The 21,865-nt window shown below is 46.8% G+C and overlaps 1 protein-coding gene across 1 annotated transcript in view; it reads right to left on the bottom strand.

Annotated features, from left to right (window-relative positions):
* GALNT16 (polypeptide N-acetylgalactosaminyltransferase 16) overlaps positions 1–21,865 on the bottom strand; it is a 126,034-nt gene that overhangs the window by 27,069 nt on the left and 77,100 nt on the right. The window contains exons 3-9 of the mRNA XM_084630268.1: positions 20,342–20,440; positions 12,453–12,520; positions 8,806–8,871; positions 7,504–7,625; positions 5,131–5,218; positions 3,221–3,305; positions 1,898–2,001 (exon numbers count right to left, since the gene is read on the bottom strand). Of these exons, the coding sequence (XP_084486394.1) occupies positions 1,898–2,001; positions 3,221–3,305; positions 5,131–5,218; positions 7,504–7,625; positions 8,806–8,871; positions 12,453–12,520; positions 20,342–20,440 (632 nt within the window). The remainder of the gene's footprint in view (positions 1–1,897; positions 2,002–3,220; positions 3,306–5,130; positions 5,219–7,503; positions 7,626–8,805; positions 8,872–12,452; positions 12,521–20,341; positions 20,441–21,865) is intronic.

Here is a 21,865-nt window from a genome sequence, read left to right as displayed (position 1 = left end):
TCATAACACAACCCATGAGCAAAAGCAACCCCACCCCAGGCAAATTGGGGCATGCCCTTTTCCCTTTGGTTCTTGAGTCCAGCAACCCCAAAAGTCCAATGCCCCAAAAGTCTCTGTCCCTGGTCAGGGCAGCCCCAGAGTTCGAAAGTTTATCGGCGGAGCTTTACCTCCCAACCTGGGTGGAAATGGGACGGGGGTAAGAGGCACCTTATGTGATCTGAAGCTGACCGCCCCATAGCTCCATAGCGGCGCTCCGCTCCGCTCCGCCAGCCGCCCCACAAAACTCCTTCGCGCAGCTGCACTCCGCTCCGCCAGCCGCCCCACGAACTCCTTCGCTCAGCTGCGCTCCGCTCCGCCAGCCACCCCAAGAACTCCTTCGCTCAGCTGCGCTCCGCTCCGCCAGCCGCCCCACGAACTCCTTCACTCAGCTCCACGGCCCACAAGCAGCTCCTGCCATCCACACACTGCTCCGTGTCGAACTGCTTCACCAGCCGTCCCGCAAACTGCTCCACAATATATCTTCAGGCTCCCCCACTGCTTAACACAACACTCAGTGATTTCAGCTCTTAGGTGAATTCAGCTTGTAGTAGGGGAGCCCCAGTGCTAGTGCACTGTCAGCCCAAAGTGAGCTCAGCAGCCTATAACTAGACTTCTAATGAAATCAAAATTAGCTCTGATATTCCACAGTGGAGAGAGGAGGAAGTGCAATTAGCATGTAAGGCCCTCACCAAGGGGCCCATGCCACCAAGTATTAATACTTGTCCCCAGCCTCTCTTCATTCACACAGTTTTGGAACCCATGACCCTTGCCTAGCGAGTGCTACTTAGATGATGGTGAATCCCTCCATCGTAACAAAAGGCCAAGTACAGTTCCAAGCACAGTTCCCATAATCAGGGTAATAACAATTTATTCTTCCTGCCCCAATAACAGAGACACTGGGGATCCCACAGCAGCCAAAGTGACCATTTGGGCAGCTATGGTCTCATTCTAGGCGTGGTGGGTGTGCCTATGCAAATGAGATCGGCCCCTGAAGTTCTTTTCCACAACTTGCCACACCTCACCACCAGATGTCAGGGTGGAGCTCATCCTGACACTGCTTACATCTACATGTGATGATTCTACAGCACATGGCATCATCTCGTTTGGGAGAAAGAGATGACTCCAATTGTCACCTTTGGTAGTATTGGGGAAACAGATTTCAGTGCTTTGCTATGTGAAATAACAGTACCTGGGGAGATATTCCTCAGAGGGTTTTAGATCTTGGTCCCAGTTTAAGAGTCTTCATTATGAGTATCTGTACCAGCTTTCACTCCCAAAGAGGCCTGACATACTAGGAACACTACATTTCAAAGCAATTGTCATGGGATAAGAACTCACCTTTACTAGGGGAAGAAGGGATGTATATAGAAAGGTTGAATGGTGGTGATGTTCCACTTGAAGACTTGTGGAGTGGGACAGAAAAGAGAATCTCTCCCGAAGATCTGATGTTAAGTACCACAGATGTAATTGTTATTTATGTGTATTTCTGTAGCACCTAGAAGGCCCCACTCAAAGATCATGACCTGTCTTGTTAGGTGCTGTGCACATATACAACAAAAAGATGGTCCCTACCTTGAAGAGCTTATATCTTTGATATACACATGAGCCAGTAATATAGATCTGACTGACACTGTGGTTGTCTGATGTCTAGAACCTTACATTGATACACAGATCTTTGGAGTGGGGTGTTTTTGTGGATTGGAAATGCGTCCCATCTATATGCAAGTATTATATTAATTACATGAAATGCCCACAGGAAAGCATATTTTGTCTGACAAAGATTTCCTGGCGTCACTTTCTGTGTGAGGAGGAAGATGGTAGGGGGAAAGAGAGGGCAATGACTAATTTCACCACTCACCAAAATTCTCTCCTCCCCAGATGTCCATCTGAGTGTCATATTTTCCCAAATGGTTAAACCAGGACTTATCGATCACAAAGATGCCTCCCGCTATGACAGGTGTTCTGGAGAGAAGGAAGAAAGGGCAAATACATAACAAAACAATAATAATAATTTGTCCTTGCACAGGATCTGTCATCTGAAGATCACAAGGCACTTTAGAAACATTCATTAATTAAGCCTCGTAAACATGCACCACCCCCATTATCCTTATCTCCATTTTACAGATGGGGAAAATTTGGCCAGACATAGTTCCGCACCTCAATCACATGATGAGATTGCAGCAGAGGTGGGAATACAACACAAATCTCCTGGCTCCAAGTCTTGTGCTTTCACCCGCCTTCCTCCCCATGTTAGATTCTATCACTAGAAGGTTTGTGTTGTGTCTTTTGCTCTTTGCACAACATACTCAATATGAAGGAACCACATGGGCACAGTGGGGTCCAAACAACTGCTGGACTGTTACTAAGGCTCAGCTACATATATCCACTGCTGTTCTGTCAGGGTTCTGATGGTTTCAGAAACATGAGAGACAGTGAGGACCACTACAGGGCTCACAAACTATTTATTGGATGCTTTCCAATTCCTATGTGCTATAGTTAAAGAACCTTGCCGTCTAAATAGACAAGAATTTGGGGGTTTTGTCAGCATTTTTCACACTTTAGTTTTCTCAACGCTCTGTACACAGTAATGAACCACCTAGTGACTACACCGGTCAACAGAGAAGCCATTATGTGCCTCACCCCTATCTCAGTCAAAAACTTGAACATTCAAAGCTGGGAAAGAAGGATGATTCTGTAGTTAAGCCCTTGGACTGGGTTTCGTTCCCGACTCTGCCATTGACTTCCTGTGCGACCTTGGGCAAGTCATTCAGCCTCTGTGCCATAATTCTGTATCCATAAGAGGGGATAATAGCACAACCAGACCTCACAAGCTGTCAAGAGGATAAATTCATGAATTTGTGAGGCACTCAGATACTAGAGTGATAGGGGCCACATAAGTAGACAGATTGAACTGACTGCAACAGTCTGTAAATGTGTTTAACTTAAAATCACTACTTCTTACATTGTTCAGGGAGTAGCGAATTGATAAATTACAGCTTTCACCCGTGTCACATGACTGCTTCAAACATCTCACAGGACAAATGCCTCGCACAGCATCTGCAGCAACGGTGATGGTATCTTGTCCTCACAAGGAAAGTTCTTGTGCACTCCTGATGCAAAGATGAAGTCTTAACAATGGCATTCAAAGAGAGGGCAACACAAGCCCAACACAGACTGGTACCTTATGGACTGGGTTGGGTCCGTTCTGGACATCTTCTGCTCTATAGGGATCTGCTCCCACTTAAAGTGAAGGCTCCAGTCAAACCCTGAGAAGAAAAGAAACACTAGGGATGCCAATAGAGTAAGAGTACAATGCCAGCTACTAGAATACTCAGGAAATCTGCAGCAAGGGCATTAGGGGACAACAAACTAAACTATCAGGATGCTGCAAACCACCTTTTTTTTTTTTTTTTTTTTGATGGTCCTGGTGATTGTTTTGCATACACAGGTTTCCACTAGCCTTGGAAACAGACCCACACCTTCGTTGTATGGTGGTGTTGAGAGGGTGCCTGTTTTGCCCCCTCAGCCCCATCTACCTGTGGCAGGTGCCATACCAGATTTGCAAGTACTATCCTGCACATCAACCAGCAGGAGGCAGCGGGGCACACTGGACCTGCAAATGCATGAGGCCACCAGTGACCCAAGTGAGCAGAAGTCCCAAGGTGACCCCACACGTGCCCCAAAGTAGCAAGAGCCTTCTACATTGCATCAAAATGTAAACATATTGCTGTACCATTTGGAGTCCCTCCAGGCTCTCCCCTCCCTTAGCAATACTTGGCTGTGCTCAACTACTTTCCAGAGCTTCTTGAGTGTGTTGTCAGGGTAGAGGTGATAATCAAGGCTGGTGCAGTCTGGTCAGTGTGTCTTATGCCTCTTTGGCTGACAAAGTTATGAGGTTTTAATCAGCACTCTTGGTGGGATGACGGTGTATTTCTGGGAACAAAGGCCCCAGTGCATTGTCATTGGTTTTCCCAAGTCTATCACTTGTTGAGTTGCCCCACGTTTCTGAATTGAGCTCAGTGTAATCCTGAAAATGCTGCCAGGTAATCGACACCCACAAATTGGGTGGGTTCTAAAGGCAGGGAAGGTGGTGAGAGGAGGTGTTGGCAGGTGGGATTCACTGTTGAAAGGGAGAGAGAGTTGAGCCAGATGACGTTGGAGGGATGGTAGTGGAAGGGTTTTGCAGCTAGGAAGAGAGTTGAGACTGTTTTTCAGGGGCTACTGTGGGAGGGTTTGGCGGCTGGGAGGAGTGACCTTGGGATGCTCTTCAAGAGATAGAAGGAAGCTCTAATGTCTGCTTAGCACAGTGCGCTGGCTGGAGGGCTCTGCAGCTGTCAGGAGTCTATCTGCGATATCAGTGGGTTTCAACAGCTGATGGTGGCATTTGTCTGGGGGAATCATGGAGAGGGTGCAGGCAGGCAGAGGGTGCAGCAGGGAATGGGGTTGGGTTAGGGGACTAACCTGAGGGACCTATTGGTGGGTTTAGGCACTGCTGAGTAGAAGGAGAGCTAATGAGCTGGTGAGGGATTGTTTGCATCATTTATCCATCAGGTGATGGGTGATGTTAGTGGTTGCGAGGGGGGTTGGCCTGCATGCTTTGGGATGGGCAGGTGTGTGTGTGGTGAGTTTTGGAGAACAAGCAGGGTGCATTCTGATCGCTCATCTGCAGGGTTACTGGAGGGCTCAGCAATAGCAGGAGGGGCTGGGTTGGGTGCCCTGTGGGTGTCACTGGGAGCTGGGAATTCTGGTCTGGAGCATTGTAAGGGTCAGACTCTGGCACATCTCCTGAATACCTGCCTGGCCTGCAATCTGCCTGCAGATCTTTCCTAGAGAGCCATCTTTAGTCCTAAAAAACTACTGTCTTGTGTCTGAAGCATCCACATGCAGGGCTAGTTACACAGAGTGAGGGGAGAGCCTCTCTGGATACCCCCAAGTTGCTCCATGGCCTCTTCTCCACTGGAGCTGGTCATTCCAAGGAGTAAAACACATAGGTCAGAAAGAGCAGAGCACTGTTACTGCTGCCACTCACTATCTGGTCCTGGCCTACCTCCCCCCCAGGTCTAACTTATCCCAGCCATTAGCCTTACCCACCTCCCCTCAGATCGGCTGAGGCTGCCAGGTAGGCAAAATTATCCAGGCTGATCACATCGATGATTGGACTCACCACTCGGGTATAATCCTGTAAGAACAGAAGAGTGGGAGAACAATCAGGCCTCTCTTGGGGGGCTGGCAAAAGAATAGGATATCAGAGACAAGAGGCTATGTACAGAGCAACAGGGAAAAATAAATCAGCATATTACATTGCAACCCTTCATTACCTCCTGTGTGGCAGCTGGGTAACGAATCCATGGCTGCTGCACATGTCTACAGATACGGAAACTGTCAGCTCAACTTTATATCTATGACACGGGGAATGGAACTAAGGGCCCTCTTGTAATATGGGTTTAGCACACAGGAGCACTGGTAAGTGATAGCTCTTTATTTTCTGGCCCCAATCACATGACATGGGTCCCAGTTTCAAAGGTTAATATCTCTGTCACACAGGCAGGAATCAGTATCCAGCATTCCTTCGATGTTTTTAAACAAAAAGGCCAATACAATAAAAAAATGCTCATTACCAACCCAAAACAACCACATAGCCAACTAATAAACCACAAAGGTGGGGACAGTATTTACTCATGATGATTGACTAGTCCCTGAGAATAATGAGACAGGCTTGGAAATCATGAGATTTTTAAAATAAAGAAAGAAATATTGGGTGCTTTTTATTTGCCTTCTGGTTTTTGAACCTTCAGGGAGCACTCCAGTCACATTTTCAAGCTATTCTCTGCAACAATGGGTGCTAGAAATTTACTTTGTATTAAAAAAAAGCTGAGATTCTTGACTCCAGGAGCAGAGGCTTTAAGAAAAACACCTGCTATCTCTACACTCACGATAAAATTGAGAGAGTCGGTAATGCTAGAGGTACCTAGCCATCCATCTGTCACTACTACCTCTTGCCTTCTGATCACACAGCCACTTATTCTCAGAACAAGTTCCTTCTGCTGTGGCCTGTATTCAGGCCTTGAGCCTGGGTGTGCTGTTTGATTTTTCATCGACAGCGACAGGACAGGCATGAGTTAATTCTGCCCGTGCAAGAGCGCTGTCAACAGCCGTGTCAGAGTTCATCCCTTCTATGGTCTGTGCTCTGCTACCATCTATCCAGGTGGCCTGATATTCCAGCCTCCTCACAGCTAGAGATAGGTGTGAACCAAACCCCCGGACCGAAACAACTACAAAATTTGGGGCAAGTTTGGAATCTGAACCTGGACCTAGATCTGAACGTGGCAACTGAGCCCTATATCTATAATGGGCTGAACCAAAATCTGAGCTCAGGCCAGCCCAGAACTCTAAAAAGGTTGGATCAGGGTCCAAAAACTTTGCAGCTCAGATCCATCCCTGCTAGCAACCACTCAGACCCAGCTGCAGAGACACCATCACTGAGCTGCTGCTGCAGCTCCTGCCAGAAGCTTGACTTTACGAGCAGAAGTAAAGTAGACATTTATATCGGGCTACTGAGATGGAGGATTTATTGAGCAGGCTTAAAAAGAAGTTCTAAGGTTTCACCTTCTTCCTCCCCTTGATACTAAACTGAGCAGACATATGAAATGTACAGCAGCGCAAGTGCCTCCCACTCCTCTCCTGGACCCCATTACCTCATGGGCTCCTTTCTTCAGAGATGGAGAATGCGGCACTTGCAGGTGGCAGAGAGATCAGTCCCCCTCTGCACCCCCCCTGCTCTTTCCCTGCAGGTTCACTGTAGCATTGTCACATCCTCCCTTCGACCCCATGGTGAATTCAGGGCGAGAGCTGCCAACATTGCTGTCTGATATTCCACTCTATCTGCCCTGGGATTAATCCTTTCTCCAGTGAACCTCAGAAAGAAAGTCCCTGGGGGCACTTTGTGTTGGGAAGTGGTTTTGTGGGCCCGGTGCTTGTTGCAGAGGGTGTTAATGGCAGGAGGGTTTGGGAGGTGGGAAGGGGAGAGGTTCAACAGTTGGAAGGGGGTTGTGGAAAGGGAGCAGTAGTCCGTGCAGAGGTTGTGTGTGTTGTCTACATGTGAGGGGACGTGGAAGAGGTATCCAGGAAGGTTAAAGTAGCAGTCAGCAGCACAAGGATTTTCACACATCTCCCCTGCCATCTATGAACATCCCCGCCCCCACAACAGGAAAGTGCTGGGGCCCTACGGTAAGAGTCCTGGTAATACACAGCAGGTGCCAGTTGCACGGAATATTTTAGGCTCCGTACTCCTCTTAAAAACATCTGAGTTGGACAAGGAGGCATTTGGGTGCTTGCCCTCGATGCTGAAGCTCACAGTGTGTACGGTGCTGTCTGTCAGCTGCCTGGCAGGGCCAGGAAAAAAGAAGCTAAATCCTGGCAGGAGTTGTGTGGAGAGAGAAAGATGACATGGGGAAGGGGTCTCACCTCTTTCACTCTCTGAAGCATCGGCTGCAGCCACTCGCTGTTCACCTCACAGTGACTGTCCAGGAAGGTGAGAATCTCAGCCGTTGCCACCTCGGCCCCTCGCACTCGAGAACGAATCAGCCCTAAAAGGAGGAACAGGCAGAGGAGGGGAAGGAAGTAGAAAGGCCAGAGAGTAAAAGAAAGGTGAGATAAGGGAGGGAAAGCCCTGAACTTCTACAACTTAGAAAAAATAAAAATTCTCCACTACCTTGCACCTTGTGTAGCCATTTATACTGGTGCAGGGAGCCTGATTCTCCAGGGCAAGCTGGACCCTTTACACTGCTCTAACAGTGTAAATGGGTCATAAACGTACCCCTACCAGAGGGGCCTCCCCAGATGGCATAGAGCTGCCCTAGCCAGGTCCATGACACCACAGGAGTAGGAGACATGCTAGGGAGCATGGGCTTTTTTTTTCTTTTTTTTCTGTCTACACCACTAAACCTCCACTCTTGATTACTGGAACCTCCTCCTCATCAGCTTCCCTGACACTCACATCACTGCCCTCAATTCCCTGCAAAACACAGCTGCTACAATCACTTTCCTTGCCTATCACTCTGCTCAGTCACCCCCATCTCTCAATCTCTCACCTAGCTCCCTCACCCCTTCCAGTGTACTGAGCTCCAGCTTCTTGTCCTGACTTTCAGGGCCCCTCACTGCTTTTCACTCTTCTCTTTTATGATGCCAGTCTCTCCCACAAATGCTTCTCCATCTTCCACACCACCCCCTGATGCTTGGGATGCCATGTAAGGCCGCTACCCTCACCTCCTTCAAATCCCTTCTCAAGATCCACTTGTGCTGTGCTGGCTATAAGAAATCAGACAGCACAAAATGGCTGCGCGGAAGGACAGCTGTTAGGACAGCTAGGGAAAGTCAACATTTCGTTTTGTAGGTGTATTATATATATGAAATATTAGCTTTCCCCAACTGTGTGTGTGTGTGTATATATAATGTATATTTGATTGTCTTCTTCTCTCAGGTCAGGAACCATGTCTACCTATATGTTTCTAGCACAATGGGGTCCTGATCCTGACTGGGGACTGTGGGCACTACTATAACGTAAATATTTAAAATAACAACAAATGCCCTGAAGCATGAGGATTGATAACCCAGGTTCGCTCTGCCAAAGCCTCCAGATTGGGAAATAAAAGCTTCACCTGTATTGCAAGTATGAATTGTAACCATGAGAAATACCATCTAGGGGAGTGGAGGGCAGAAGGGGTGACTTTGTGAGCAGATGGTACCTGCAAAGTTTTCCACACTCACCTTCTCGCCGACTGTTGCGTAGACACTTGATCTTTGGGATCTTGGTAAGGAGCTGGCAGTCCTCAGCTTAGGAAAGGAGAAAACATTTGGCACAAATGCATGAATTATTTGGCTTCCGTGGAGCGCTCCAATTAACTGCTCTCATGTGTCTCCATGCAGGGAAAGTGCTGCTTTCACTTAATATCACTTTAATCAACCTGATACCTTAATCCCATTGTCTAAAGTGTACCCAAGAGATCTCACTTGACAGTCCTCCTCCCTGGCAGCTGAGCCAAAGCTCCCCAGATGCGCTGAAAGGCTGAGGCTGCAGCCAGCTCGAGATCAGCACTGCAGAAGAACAAAGGGGCATATGCTGTAGGTTGTAGAATTGAGAGCAGGAGAAACTGAGGGACATCAGGGAGCAAGTGCAGAGAATCCAAGAAGCTAAGGAGGAAAGAGACCTATTCTATTAGGTGATCTAGTGCATTTCCTCCACCCACGAGATCATGCAAGGTTGTTCCCTACAATCTGTTCTCTGGGATAGTTTTCAGCTTAGTTTTAATTAATCCAAGCCATAGTGATTCAACCATCTTTCTTGGGGACACTTTTCCACTGTCTAATGCAGGGATGTCTGACTGGTAACTTGCTGGGAGCCCACATCACACCTAATTTGCATTAAATGAAGTACATTATAGAACCATCCCAGACTGCATTTGGTAAGAGGGACCTTCTGCTCAGCTCACAGTGGAGCAATGCATGCTGGGCCATGTAGGCTCAGAAGGCCACATCTCCACATGAAAGAGGAGATAAGGCACAGGGCTCCCTCTAGAACAGTGGTTCCCAAACTGGGGTTCATGAACCCCTGGGAGGTTGCGAAATGTTACAGGGGGTTCTTGGGAAAAAACTCCCTAATGGCGAACAGAGCTGTCCATAGGGACCCTGGGCAGCACAGGGCCAGCAGCCCGGAGGCCCTGGACTTCCAAGAGCTAAGCAGATCAAAGCAAGCATATCTATCATACTCAGGAGATTTAAACTTCAAGACTCCTTATAAGGAATGGAAATGGAGGTGGATATTTTTTGCTGTTTTTAAAATTAAATAGGCAGCTAGTATTGTTTTTAAAATTATTATGAAAAACAAGTTTAAGCTTTGTTGTAAAGTGCGTTGTTTGCCTGGACTGCTCAAGACCTGAAGGCTTGTGTAGGAGGAACTCTTTGAGTTGACTTCTTAAATACCTTCCTGCTGTTTCACATCTGATACTCCTTGATGAAACATAGGAACCTTGGCTTATTACAGGCTCATTCAAAGTGAAACAAGCTATGAAAGTGAGATCTTGGAAGCGTGTTGCCATTTTCATAATGTAATAAAAATACTGTAATCATAAATAATAATTAATAATAAATAGAGTGTACAAGCATGTCATAAAAACCAATTTTATATTTCCAAGATCACTGCTTTTATAATTTATACTCAGGTAAAGGAGAAAATCCCTGGAAATATTCCTTTTTAGGATGGGGTACGTGAGACTTGACATTTTATTGAAAGGGGTTCACAGGTTGTTAAAGTTAGGGAACCACTGCTCTAGAACTCTGTGGGATACATTTGGACCACAGGCCACACTTTGGCAAGTCCTGCTCTAACAGATATCACTGGGGCAAAAGTTTCCATCACAAGCCCATTTTCCTTGAGCCCTCTCCACCTCCCTCCCCCCACAAGCAGCTCTTTTATCCCATGCACTTTTCTACATCTTGCAGAGCCCTTTGCTTGCCATCATCCTCCCACAGCCTCAGTGCTCTAGAGAGAGACGCTAAGGCCACCAGCCAAAGTGCTTCTCTTGGCATCTCTTTTTCCATTTTCAAGGACACAAATCTGAAATATTGCTTTTCTGTGGGCAGCTTGGCAGCTGCTGTATCATTCAAATGTAGTGGCAGAAGCTCTTCAGTAAAGAACTATTGAGATATTGCTGGATGTCACAAGGGAAGACTGTGTCCCAGCACTGGACAGGTCCATTTCAGGTGAATGCAAGAATCTCTTTTCAGGTTATTCACCCGCCAGGAATGTAAGAAGAGAGGGCCCAGAAATCCACGTCCTAGTTCTGACCCTAACCTCTGTGTGTCCTTGGGGAAACCGAGGCGCCAAGGGCCAGATTTGCAGAAGTGCTCAACACCCTAGAGCTACCGCTGAGAATAATGGGAACATCTGGGAGATGGATACTTTTGATAATCTTGCCATTTATTTAGAGGCCTAAATGGGAGTTTCTGGCTGAGCTCTTTTGAAAAACTGGCCTCAAGCTGCTCAAGGCCAACATTTGCAAAAGTGGCAACGGAGTCTGGGTTTGAATTGTCAGGTGCTCAACTTGAGACACTTAGGACCTGCTTTTCAGAAGTGCTGAGCCCCACAGCTCCCATTGCCTCCCACTGGAGTTGTGGGTGCTCAGCACTTCTCAAAATCAGGCTCTTGGAGTCTCAAGCTGGCACCCAGGAACTCAGGCACCCAAACTCAGTGGCCGCTTTTTGAAAATTTTGGGCAAAGCTATTTATATGTAAAATGCAGCCAGTATCACTTCCTTAACTCACAGGGGCACTGCAGACATTCATTACAAAATGCTGTAAAAAACTAATAATAGTCTGAAGATGTAATTAATTATTATAATAAACATGGTGCTAGATTGTCCTGGGCCATTGTGGAAGCCCCTTGTACCCCAACCCCATTATACAACAGCCAGGAACAAATGCAAGCACTGTGCTCAGGGGAGTGCATAGATTACTATCTCCTAGTGCCTTTAGGGGAATGAATTACCCAAAAGGTGGCATGGCGGAGTCACGGCACAGCCACTAGTCTGTGGAGCTAGCCAGGATCATGCAGCATACACTCCTGCTTGGCACCAGGTTGCTGGAGGAAGTCGGGTGCCTCTTGAAGCAAAATCTCACCCAGAACTACTTCCAGGGATGCCCTAGCTACATGACGATCCCAGCCCGGGCCTAGGGCAAAAGCCAGTCTGTCTGTAGAACATGAGAGTTTGCAACAGTTCTCTGTGGTCTCTCTCTCTAACACAGTGGTTCTCAACCTGCTGCCCGCGGGTCGCATGTGGCCCAGTTAGCACATAGCTGCGGCCTAGCTGTGTGCTAAAGGCCGAAGGGCCTGCATGCTGGGTCCGGGTTGCCAGGCTGCCCTGTGCGATGGCGGGGTCTGGGGCTGCCCTTCCACTCAGCCCTGCAGCGGAGTACGCTCCTGGCCTCACTCTGTGGAGGGGTCTCTGGGTGTGGGCTGGGGTGCTGGGCATATGCGGCCCACAATAATAAACAGGTTGAGAACCACTGCTTTAACCCATATAATCAGACACTACTGGCCTACACCACTCACCATATTTGGGCTAAACACCACATAAAAAGGTGGTTAATGGGACCAGACTGGGTACTCTGGCAACCTGGCCAGAACTACCAACCTCACACAAGGAGAACAGGAAAGAGGAAAACACGGCCTCTTTGCCATGGGTGAAAGCTAAACTAGGTGCAGAAAAGCCTCTCTCCTTTCCTTCTTCTTTCTTCTTTCGCCAACTGGCAAGTGAGCAAGAGAGAGAATCTTTGAGAGGGAGGGAAAGAGAACAGAGTGAGTGAAGGAGAAAATCAGAGAGAAAAGCAAAAGAAAGAGAGGGAGGATTGATACTTACGATCTGAGCTGAAGTCATCCACTAAAATGATCTCCTGAATGAGATTGGCAGGGGTGCGGTTCATAACACTGCAGGAATCCAAGAAGGAAAGAAGGACCTCATCATTATTAAACAAACGCTTTTGCTTGACTGTTTGTAACCGGAGTAGGGGGACCAGATGTCCCAATTTTACAGAGACAGTCCCAGTATTCAGGGCTTTGTCTTAGATAGGCAGCTATTACTCACCACCTCCATCCTGATTTTTCACCCTTGCTGTCTGGTCACCCTAAACCTGGGTGTGATGGACAAGAAGCTGTATTTTTATTTATTTTGGGAATACTGATATGTGATAATGATATGAATACTGTCCATGACCTGTTCAGTGAGGTAAACTTACTGTAGAAGATGGTGGGTTATTAGAATTTCTTGTATGACTTTATTGATCTAACTTAACAGGGGGCTGTGGGAACAGCAAACCACAAAGAAACACAATAGATTTAGATAAAGACACCCCAACATACACCTGAAAAACTACAGGGCAAGATTTCAGAGTAACAGCCATGTTAGTCTGTATTCGCAAAAAGAAAAGGAGTACTTGTGGCACCTTAGAGACTAACCAATTTATTTGAGCATAAGCTTTCGTGGGCTACAGCTCACTTCATCGGATGCATACTGTGGAAAGTATAGAATATCTTTTTATACACACAAAGCATGAAAAAATGGGTGTTTACCACTACAAAAGGTTTTCTCTCCCCCCACCCCACTCTCCTGCTGGTAATAGCTTATCTAAAGTGATCACTCTCCTTACAATGTGTATGATAATCAAGGTGGGCCATTTCCAGCACAAACCTGGATTTGTGCTGGAAATGGCCCACCTTGATTATCATACACATTGTAAGGAGAGTGATCACTTTAGACAAGCTATTACCAGGCAGGAGAGTGGAGTGGGGGGAGAGAAAACCTTTTGTAGTGGTAAACACCCATTTTTTCATGGTTTGTGTGTGTAAAAAGATCTTCTGTACTTTCCACAGTATGCATCCCATGAAGTGAGCTGTAGCTCACGAAAGCTTATGCTCAAATAAATTGGTTAGTCTCTAAGGTGCCACAAGTACTCCTTTTCTTTTTACAGGGCAAGAGATAAGTAGCGCTTCTCAGGGAGAGAAGAGGGAGTCACTTGTCAACAGCTGTCTAGGGAGACAGGCTGACACAGGGCTCCCCACATCCAGGGACCAGTAAGCCTTAGGGAAAATAAGCTTAGTTTTATTGCTTTAAAATCTCTTTTCCTCTGAAATGCTTTAGTTCTAAACAGCTAATACTTTGCTTTAAGGAATCTGTTTGGTCACTGATTACCATTGCCATTGCTCCAGAGAAGGGAGGAGAATTGCTGGGTCTGGACACAAGTCAGACCTGCTGAAGTAATCACAGTTGATATCAGGGGGCTGCAACCCAGGGCCCAGTCTGAGAATGCAAGAATCACGATTCCACTCAGAGGTAGGTGATGGCTAGAGGTCTGGGATGGGGAGAGATGCACTCAACAAGGTTAGGAGGGGTCGGAGGTGCAATCAGCCCAGTACCTGTGATACTGCGCATCCCGCACTGCCTCTCTCCTTCCATACCTATAAGAGGTAAAGAGCCCTGCTGAGGGTTAGTTATTCGGTCGTACAGTGACCTGGGCAGGACTGCGGCCGGCAGTACATTTTCTAGTGCTTTGCCCAATGTACTGTATATCCAAATTCCCACATGACGGGACTTCCGTCACATCACTTGGGTGAGACAGTTCCACAGCCCTATAAGTTTAACTGTCACTCAGCTTTTCCTGATATTCAGCCAAAATGTTCCCATTCTTAATTTCACCCACCCCCAACACTCCCTCAACCACTTGCCTCTGCCCCTCACCCACCACCCCTAGGATCTTCCTGGCCACTCACTGGCACCCCTGCTGACTCAGCACTCTGTTCCCATCCTGGGCAAGGGCAGCTCCTCCCAAACCTGGCCACTCAGCAGCAATGCTGGCTCCCATCACCCGCCCAGCATTCACACAGTGCGGGTCAAAGTTGAGTGATGAGTAATGATGTGACCAGGCACACGGGGCCATAACATTACTCAGGTTTGGAGTATCATGATAGAGACACAGCCGGATCACACCTGAGTGGCTCTGTGACCCCATTGTCGAGTGGCAACATCACTCACTTGAATTTGGCCCGGCCAACCCCTGTCCTGACTAAACTTGAGCAGTGCTGGAGGGAAGGTGGGGCCAAATTTAAGCAAGTGGCGTTGCAACCCCACGTGCCCGGTGCAGTGCTGGAGCAACAGTCTGCCTGGTTGGGCCTCCAGAACCTCGTGGGCCCTGGTGCGACTGCACCACTTGCACCATTGTAGCTATGTCACTGACACTAACCCCTCACTCTGAGCTCTGACTCCAGCACCCAAATAAAGCTGTGGGGAGAATTTGGAGAGCTCGCTCCAAAGATTCCCTTAGTTTGTGGGATTTCAGTGTTGCAGGATTGATTAGTTACTTGTTTATTTGATATCCTTGTCTCCTTTGCCTGTTCCCTTGCCCTTCTTTTAGTTTATCCATCCTTTATGGAAATAAAGTGTTGTTTATCTTTCTTTGTTGGTCCTGTTATATATTATAATATTCCATGGGTGGTAGTTGTTATTATTTATTATTTGTATTGTCATCGCACATAGGAGATGCAGTCATGGACCAGGACCCCATCCAGCCACTAGATGAGCACTGTGCACAAGGCAGTCAGGCCCCATTGTCCTAGGGAGAGTCGCCAACCCTCTGCAGATGGAGGAATGAGGGGCTCTACCATGCTTGGGGATCAGAGTTAGTCATCATTGTTCAGTTCAGATGTACGAATTTACCAAAGTTCTTTTAATCTGTCCTCATAAGCCATTCTCTCAAGCGCAAATAATGATTTTTGCAGTTCTTTGATCACTTTCTAACTTGTCAATATCTTTCTGGTAGGGAGGTGTAGAGAACTCTCTGGCTTTCCCAAGTCCCTCCCATCTGTCCAAAATGCAACTGCTAAAATTATCTTCCTCACCTGTCAATCCAACCATCTCCCTCGCCTCTTCAAATCCCTCCCCTAGCACCTCGTTACTCCCCACAGCCAGTTCAAACTTCTCATCCTCACCTTCAAGCCCCTGCGCAGCTCCAATTGGATCTACATCGTTCCTTATGTCTCCCTTTACCTGCTTTTCTCTGTCAACAATGCGGGCCTCACCAACCGCTTTGCTTCCTCTGCCCACTCAGGCCTTCTTCCATAATGCCCCCTAAGCAGGAAACAAACTCCCAGTCTTCAATGGGACTACTCATGTGCTTAAAATTAAGCACCTTCTCAAGTACCTTGCCGGATCAGGGCCATAAAGAGGAGAGGAGCGTGAGATTATTATTTAAAAACCACCACATCTAGGCTAACAGAGCCTAATGTTGCTGTGTTTTTTTTACTGCTATCTCACCCTGCAAACACATAACCGCTTTGCTGTTCACTATCTCACCCCACTCTATTTCAGAGTTATGTTTCCACATGACCGCCCATGAATATTTGGGTTTCAGCTTGTATTTCCCTAGATGTCTCAGCCTGCATTTTTGCGAGCCAGATATCATTTGCTACATCTGGTTCACATCTCAGCCCTCTCTGGGTCCCATAGCATTACTTTTCTGTTTTCTCTGATGATTGCAACTTCTCCCACATCACTGTCATTTGCAAGTTTCATGTACAGGACTACCTTGTGCTTTGTGTAGTAATTCACAGCTGTGTAAAGTGAGTGTAAAATGCACCCAAATCAAAACGGTTCCATTTTGTACCTTCTCTTCGTAGGTGTCAGTGACCACAAGCCGAAAGGCAGTGGAGAACCAGCCCCAGGCAGTTTACCACTTTGTTAGAGAAAATATTTAACAAGACTGGTCTAACCCCACCTATCATCTAAATTTTCCTGCCTCCTCTACAGTGTTGCCTGCGTATTCCCTTATCCCACCTCTTCTGAAATCCTTGTCTTTGCATTCTCCTCCTCTCACCTATATGACTACAACTTCCACAACACTTTTGTCCACAAGTTCCAGATCTCCAGACTCCAACACGTGCAAAAGGAAACAAACACATCACACCCTTTTCATCAACACTTCCACTGATTTCCTCATTAGAGGTACTATGGTCTAGTGGCCTGCAAATAGGGCTGGGAGTCAGGAATTCCTGAGTTCTAATTTTAGTTCTGCAACTAACCTATTGTGTGACCTCCAGCAAGACACTTAACTTCTCTGTGTATAATTTTCTCCATCTCCAAAATGGGGATTATAACACTTCCAATATTTCCCCAGTGTAGATAACAGGGAATAATATGTCTCTTCCTCACAAGAGTGCCATGAAAATTAGTTAATGTTAATTCAGATGTAAAGTTCAAAAGGGGGCTAGATAGATTCATGGAAGATAGGTCCATCAATGGCTATTAGCCAGCATGGGCAGGAATGGTGTCCCTAGCTTCTGTTTGCCAGAAGCTGGGATTGAGTGACAGAGCATGGATCACTTGATCCATGTTCATTCCCTTTGGGACACCTGCCGCTGGCCGGGGACGGGATGCTGGGCTTGACAGACCTTTGGTCTGACCCAGTATGGCCGTTCTTACGTTCTTAAGGTGCTATAAAAGAGCTAAACATTACTACTATTCCAAAATCCAGTTCTAAATTTCCTTGTGTCCGAAACATGGACCAACTTCAGTCTGTTCTCCCCCCTCCAATGCATTTCTTGTCTCTCTACTCCTCTCATTGCTCCCTCTGTTTATTCAGCACCAGTGTCCTCTTGCTGCCTCATCATGGATGTATCAGCAATGCTGACGTGAGAGTCTTCTCCTCTGCAGATCTGACCATCTATATAATCCTCCTTTGTATCTCTCTCTGGCTCACAGACTCTCCATTTCATTTCAAATCTCACCAGAAAATACATCCCTTTCTTCTTTTACTCTGAATTTCTCTCTTTATCTGCCCTTATTTATTGAATTTGCCAAAGCATATTGGGATGCAGCTTGTATGAAAGGTGCTGCACAAAATACGTTTGTATTCTACAGCATTGTTTCCACCAGAATTTACACAATCACTTAGATTGGGCACTGAACTACTGACAGCCCTGTTATCTTACACAGCAAATGTACACCCATACATTTGTATTCACAGACAAATGGTATCCACACACCCAAAAAATCAATAAATAAAATATAGACAACACAGCTGTTGTCTTCCCTCTATATAAGGCCTCATTGTGTCAGTGAGAGCGGCCAGCATGGCAGAAACTGGTAATTTCACTTAATGACAAGCAAGGCAGAGATACCAAGCAGGCAAGCAGTCCATGAATGATAGCCATCTCCTGCAGAGTAGGGCATGTCAAGTGAGAAAACAGTTCATGAGTGACAACTGTCTCCTGCAAAGCAACAGATGTCAAGCAGACCAGCACAGATATCTCCTGCACATCAAAGGATGCCAGCAGGCAAGTTGTTTAAGATGCCACTGTAATAGCTGCTGGCATCCAGGCTATTTCTAATTCTTTTCTGCATTCCCTCTCTCATTTAGTCTCTTGTTTGGTCTCTTTATCCAAGCATCAGACTTTGTATCTTCCTCCTCAGCTACCTCTAAGCTAAAAACAAATCCTTGTGGCCTAAACATGTTGTATGCCTTGAACCAGCAGCATTTGCCGGCTAAACAAATCACAAGGCCATGCACACAACAGTCTTCCCTATGCTAGGGAACTTTAGGAAAAAATTCCTTCCAACAGTGCCACCGATTCACATGAATCTGCGTTAGCCCTGATGGGATCCCCTGTGTAGACAATTTAAACCCATGTGGTACAAATGCATCTGGCTGTGGGACCTTGTCTACAGGAGAGCTCCCACCCGTCTCACACAGGCTCAGCCGAATTAGTGGTACCACCCTTGTGTAGTTCTTCTTAAAACTAGCTAGTGCATAGCTGAAATTTTAAAAAGCAGCCACCATTTTGGATGCCCAACTTGATATATCTGGGCCCTATTTTCAGAGGTTTTGAGCATCCACAGCTCCCATGAATGTCAACTGTAAGTGCAAGTTCTCAGCACCTCTGAAAATCAGGCCCAAAATGGCAAGTTTGGTACCCAACCCAATGGCTGCTTTTAAAAATGTCCTTATTGTCATTTATTTTCATCAGTTATTCTTCTTCATTCCCAATTCCTCATTCATCATCCCCAAAGTGCAACTAAAATCCCTTAAGTTCTGTTTGGGAAAAAATAAGTACTCTGTTATAACCATGTAATTACATAGAACTTTCAACAGGTGCTCCTTGCATGGTTAATTTTGATTAGTTATCTAACCAATCAAGCTCTAATTGTCATCCTGGGCCCCACACACCTGCTGCAATTTTAAATCTAAAGCTGTTCTGGAAGCCTGACCAGATGCCATAAAAAAAAAGTAGCTGATACAATTTTATGCTTCCTCTTGCTTAATATCACTGTGGTCCTCTGCAGACTCACAACAAGTGATAAATAGACTAGAAGAGTCCCTTTCATACTTGATATATCCCAAAGTGCTTTACCGTAATGACACAGTGGTGGGTGCACTGCCTGGGTAGGCGAACTCAGCAGCAATTATACACACAGCAATAGCTCATGCCCAGCCTGGCACATTCAGACCTCTGGAAAGCAGGTGGCCCCAAACTGGGAAGAGACTTAGAAAGCCAGCCTTCTATCCATGAGTCCAGCTCCGGCACACTTGAAAGAGTCTGTTATTTATTCACAAAGCAAACTTCTGCAAGCCCTTGGGACTCAGTGAGAGAATGAGTGCCAATGAATGCTGCATTCGTGCTACAGGTACCCTTAGCTGAACCTTCCAGCTGAGCTGTTCTTTCTCTTCGGCCAGTCTCCACAGGAGAGGGAGGCTTTTCCCTGGGCTGGTTGCCTGCTTCAGGGAGCTTTTGAGTGAGTATTTGGTATCTCAGAGACGGCAGAGGACACAGTCTCTGGAAAAATAAAGGCAGAAAACCTGTCTGGGCTCTGCAGCAGAGAAAGGGATTTGGGGAAGGAAAGGAGCTGGTGGAAATATTTCTTTGCTGTATGAATAGCAGCAGATATTTTCATGCTCCCACCTGCTTGGGGCTACTCCCACACTCAGAGCCACCCCACCTGATGCACCTGTTTGTTTTTGGCTACCACTGTGACTAAGGGGAGAGAGCCACATATATTGTTGGACTGGGGTGCTTCTGGTTGGCAGGGGCTGTGCACACAAGCCTAGCCAGGGGTTTGCCATGGACTCGAGTGCTATTCCATCAGTGAGCGATTCCAAGTGTTGTATCAGGTGAGAGGGGCCTAGTCTCCATCAGACTTCAATGCCATCACCTTTCACTCCAAACACTCGGACATGCCGTCTGTGCACCGCCCTCCTCCCATGAAATAGACTCCTGCTGCATCCCAGTGTAAACCACTACTACAATATATGACCCGGCTAGGACCTAGCTGCTGATTCTTCTCTGAGACTGCCCCCCCCCCCCCCGCAACTTCTTTATCTCCCTCCTGAAAGCACCTCCAATAGTCTGTTTTCCCTTCAGCTTCCCTCACACTCCCTGCCTGGATGCCCCTTGAAAGTGTTTGTGGGCCTAACCCAAACAGCCTCCTCCCTGCTGCTAACAATTCCCTCAAACTCCCTGTCTAACTGCCCCCCTGAAACACACAGTTCCCTGCATGACCCTTGCAGACACGTACACCTGGCCAACCTCCTGGCCTCTTGCCGGTTGCTGAGCTCATGGTCAGATCAAAAACCACCTGGGGGGGGGGGGCATTGCATTTGGGGACTTTTCCGCCCTGCTCTTTACTGCCAGGAGCCATCTCAGATCCAGGACCAGCAACCAATTTCCTGTGGTTTAAGAGCCGTTTCTCCCACCGGTACCTACCTCTTCACTGTGCGGAGCAGGGTGGAGCGAGCCTCGTTGTGAAAGGTGATGATGATGCTGGTTGCTGGCAGGTCTGCATCATAGTGCACAGAGGCACATCTGAAACATGGGAGGGCAAACATTCAAACCAGATACAATACACAGCAGCCCTTTGCGAGAGATGCCTGGAATTTCCCAAAGAAAAACAGCCGAGTGTGGCGCAGGGGTTGCAACCACCACACTGCCTGCCTACCATGGGACCCTCTGCTGAGCTCAATGGGGTTAAGAAGGACAACAGGATAAAAGTTCAGTCACTACTAAAAAGAAAAAGACACTGACAGTACTGCAGTCTGACCGACAATACTAGGAGTGAATGAGGTCTAGTGGTTCAAGCAAGGGACTGGGTCTCATGACTACTGGATTTGCCACTAACTTGCTGTGTGATATTCAGCGAGTTGAATAAAGTCTGTTTATCCCTGTGTAGAACAGGGACAATAAGTATCTGTGACAGAATGTACCCCTGCATCCACACGCTACACACTATTGTAATCATCTTTGTACAAAATAGGTCATGTAAGGTATCATTTGAAAACTCATAATTCGCTGTTCATTATTGTCCTGATAAAATATGTGTGGCAATACTTTTTTTGAAGTTATAAGATTCCACTGTATGGTGTTATTAACACATGTTCCAAACTGAGGACCAGTCTACACTACAAAATTAAGTGGACCTAAGTTATGTCGACGTACAGCCATTGCAGTCATTAAATCTCTTTTGCATGTCCATACTAGGCTCCTTGTGTCAGCAGTGCACGTCCTCACCAGGAATGCTTGCACCAATTTAACTGTCTGGTTGGGCATTGTGGAATGGCATCTGAAAGGCCGCAACGGTCGATGGAAGCAATCCAGTGTCTACACTGATACTGCCTTGACCTAACTACATCGACCTAAGTGCTATGCCTCTCACGGAGGTGGAGTTATTAAGGCGGTTTAGTGGGTCAGTTACTCTAGTGGGAGCTGCATTTTACTGTAAACGCTTACAGAGTTAGGTCAATGTAAGCTGCCTTACGTCGACCTAACTCTATAGTGTAGACCAAGCCTCTGGTTGGAAAATTGATCTGTCTCACACAAAGGAATGTGTGCTCTGCGTAATTTGATTTAAGCAGTAAACAGTCATCAAGCAGGAAGGGGAGATAAAGGAAGCTCAAACAGGTGAGAAAAAAGCAGCAGGGAACATCCTGCCATATAGACCTTTTTTCTCCTGGTACCTAGCTGGAAATATTTTTCAAAAGGAGGACTGACACTAAAAGGACAAACATCCCAAGGCACCCTCCCTCTCTTTCCCTGCCCATCACATTCACAGCACCAGAAGCAACAAAGGAAGCATTCGTTGAACTATGAGAGAAGGGGTCCTGACCTATGAAGTTTGATCAGTAAGACTGCTGAAAGCATATGCTGAGAAACTGCTTGAATCTGAAATAGCTTTTAAGATAGGCACCAGTAGTGTTTTAACTTTATTTTCTTGTAAACATTTCTGATTTTTAT

The sequence above is a fragment of the Lepidochelys olivacea genome (assembly GCF_965140295.1).
Source record: "Lepidochelys olivacea isolate rLepOli2 genome assembly, chromosome: 6".
Taxonomy (NCBI): domain Eukaryota; kingdom Metazoa; phylum Chordata; order Testudines; family Cheloniidae; genus Lepidochelys; species Lepidochelys olivacea.
The sequence above is the reverse complement of the archived record's forward strand: the minus strand, read 5'-3'. Positions and strand labels throughout refer to the sequence as shown.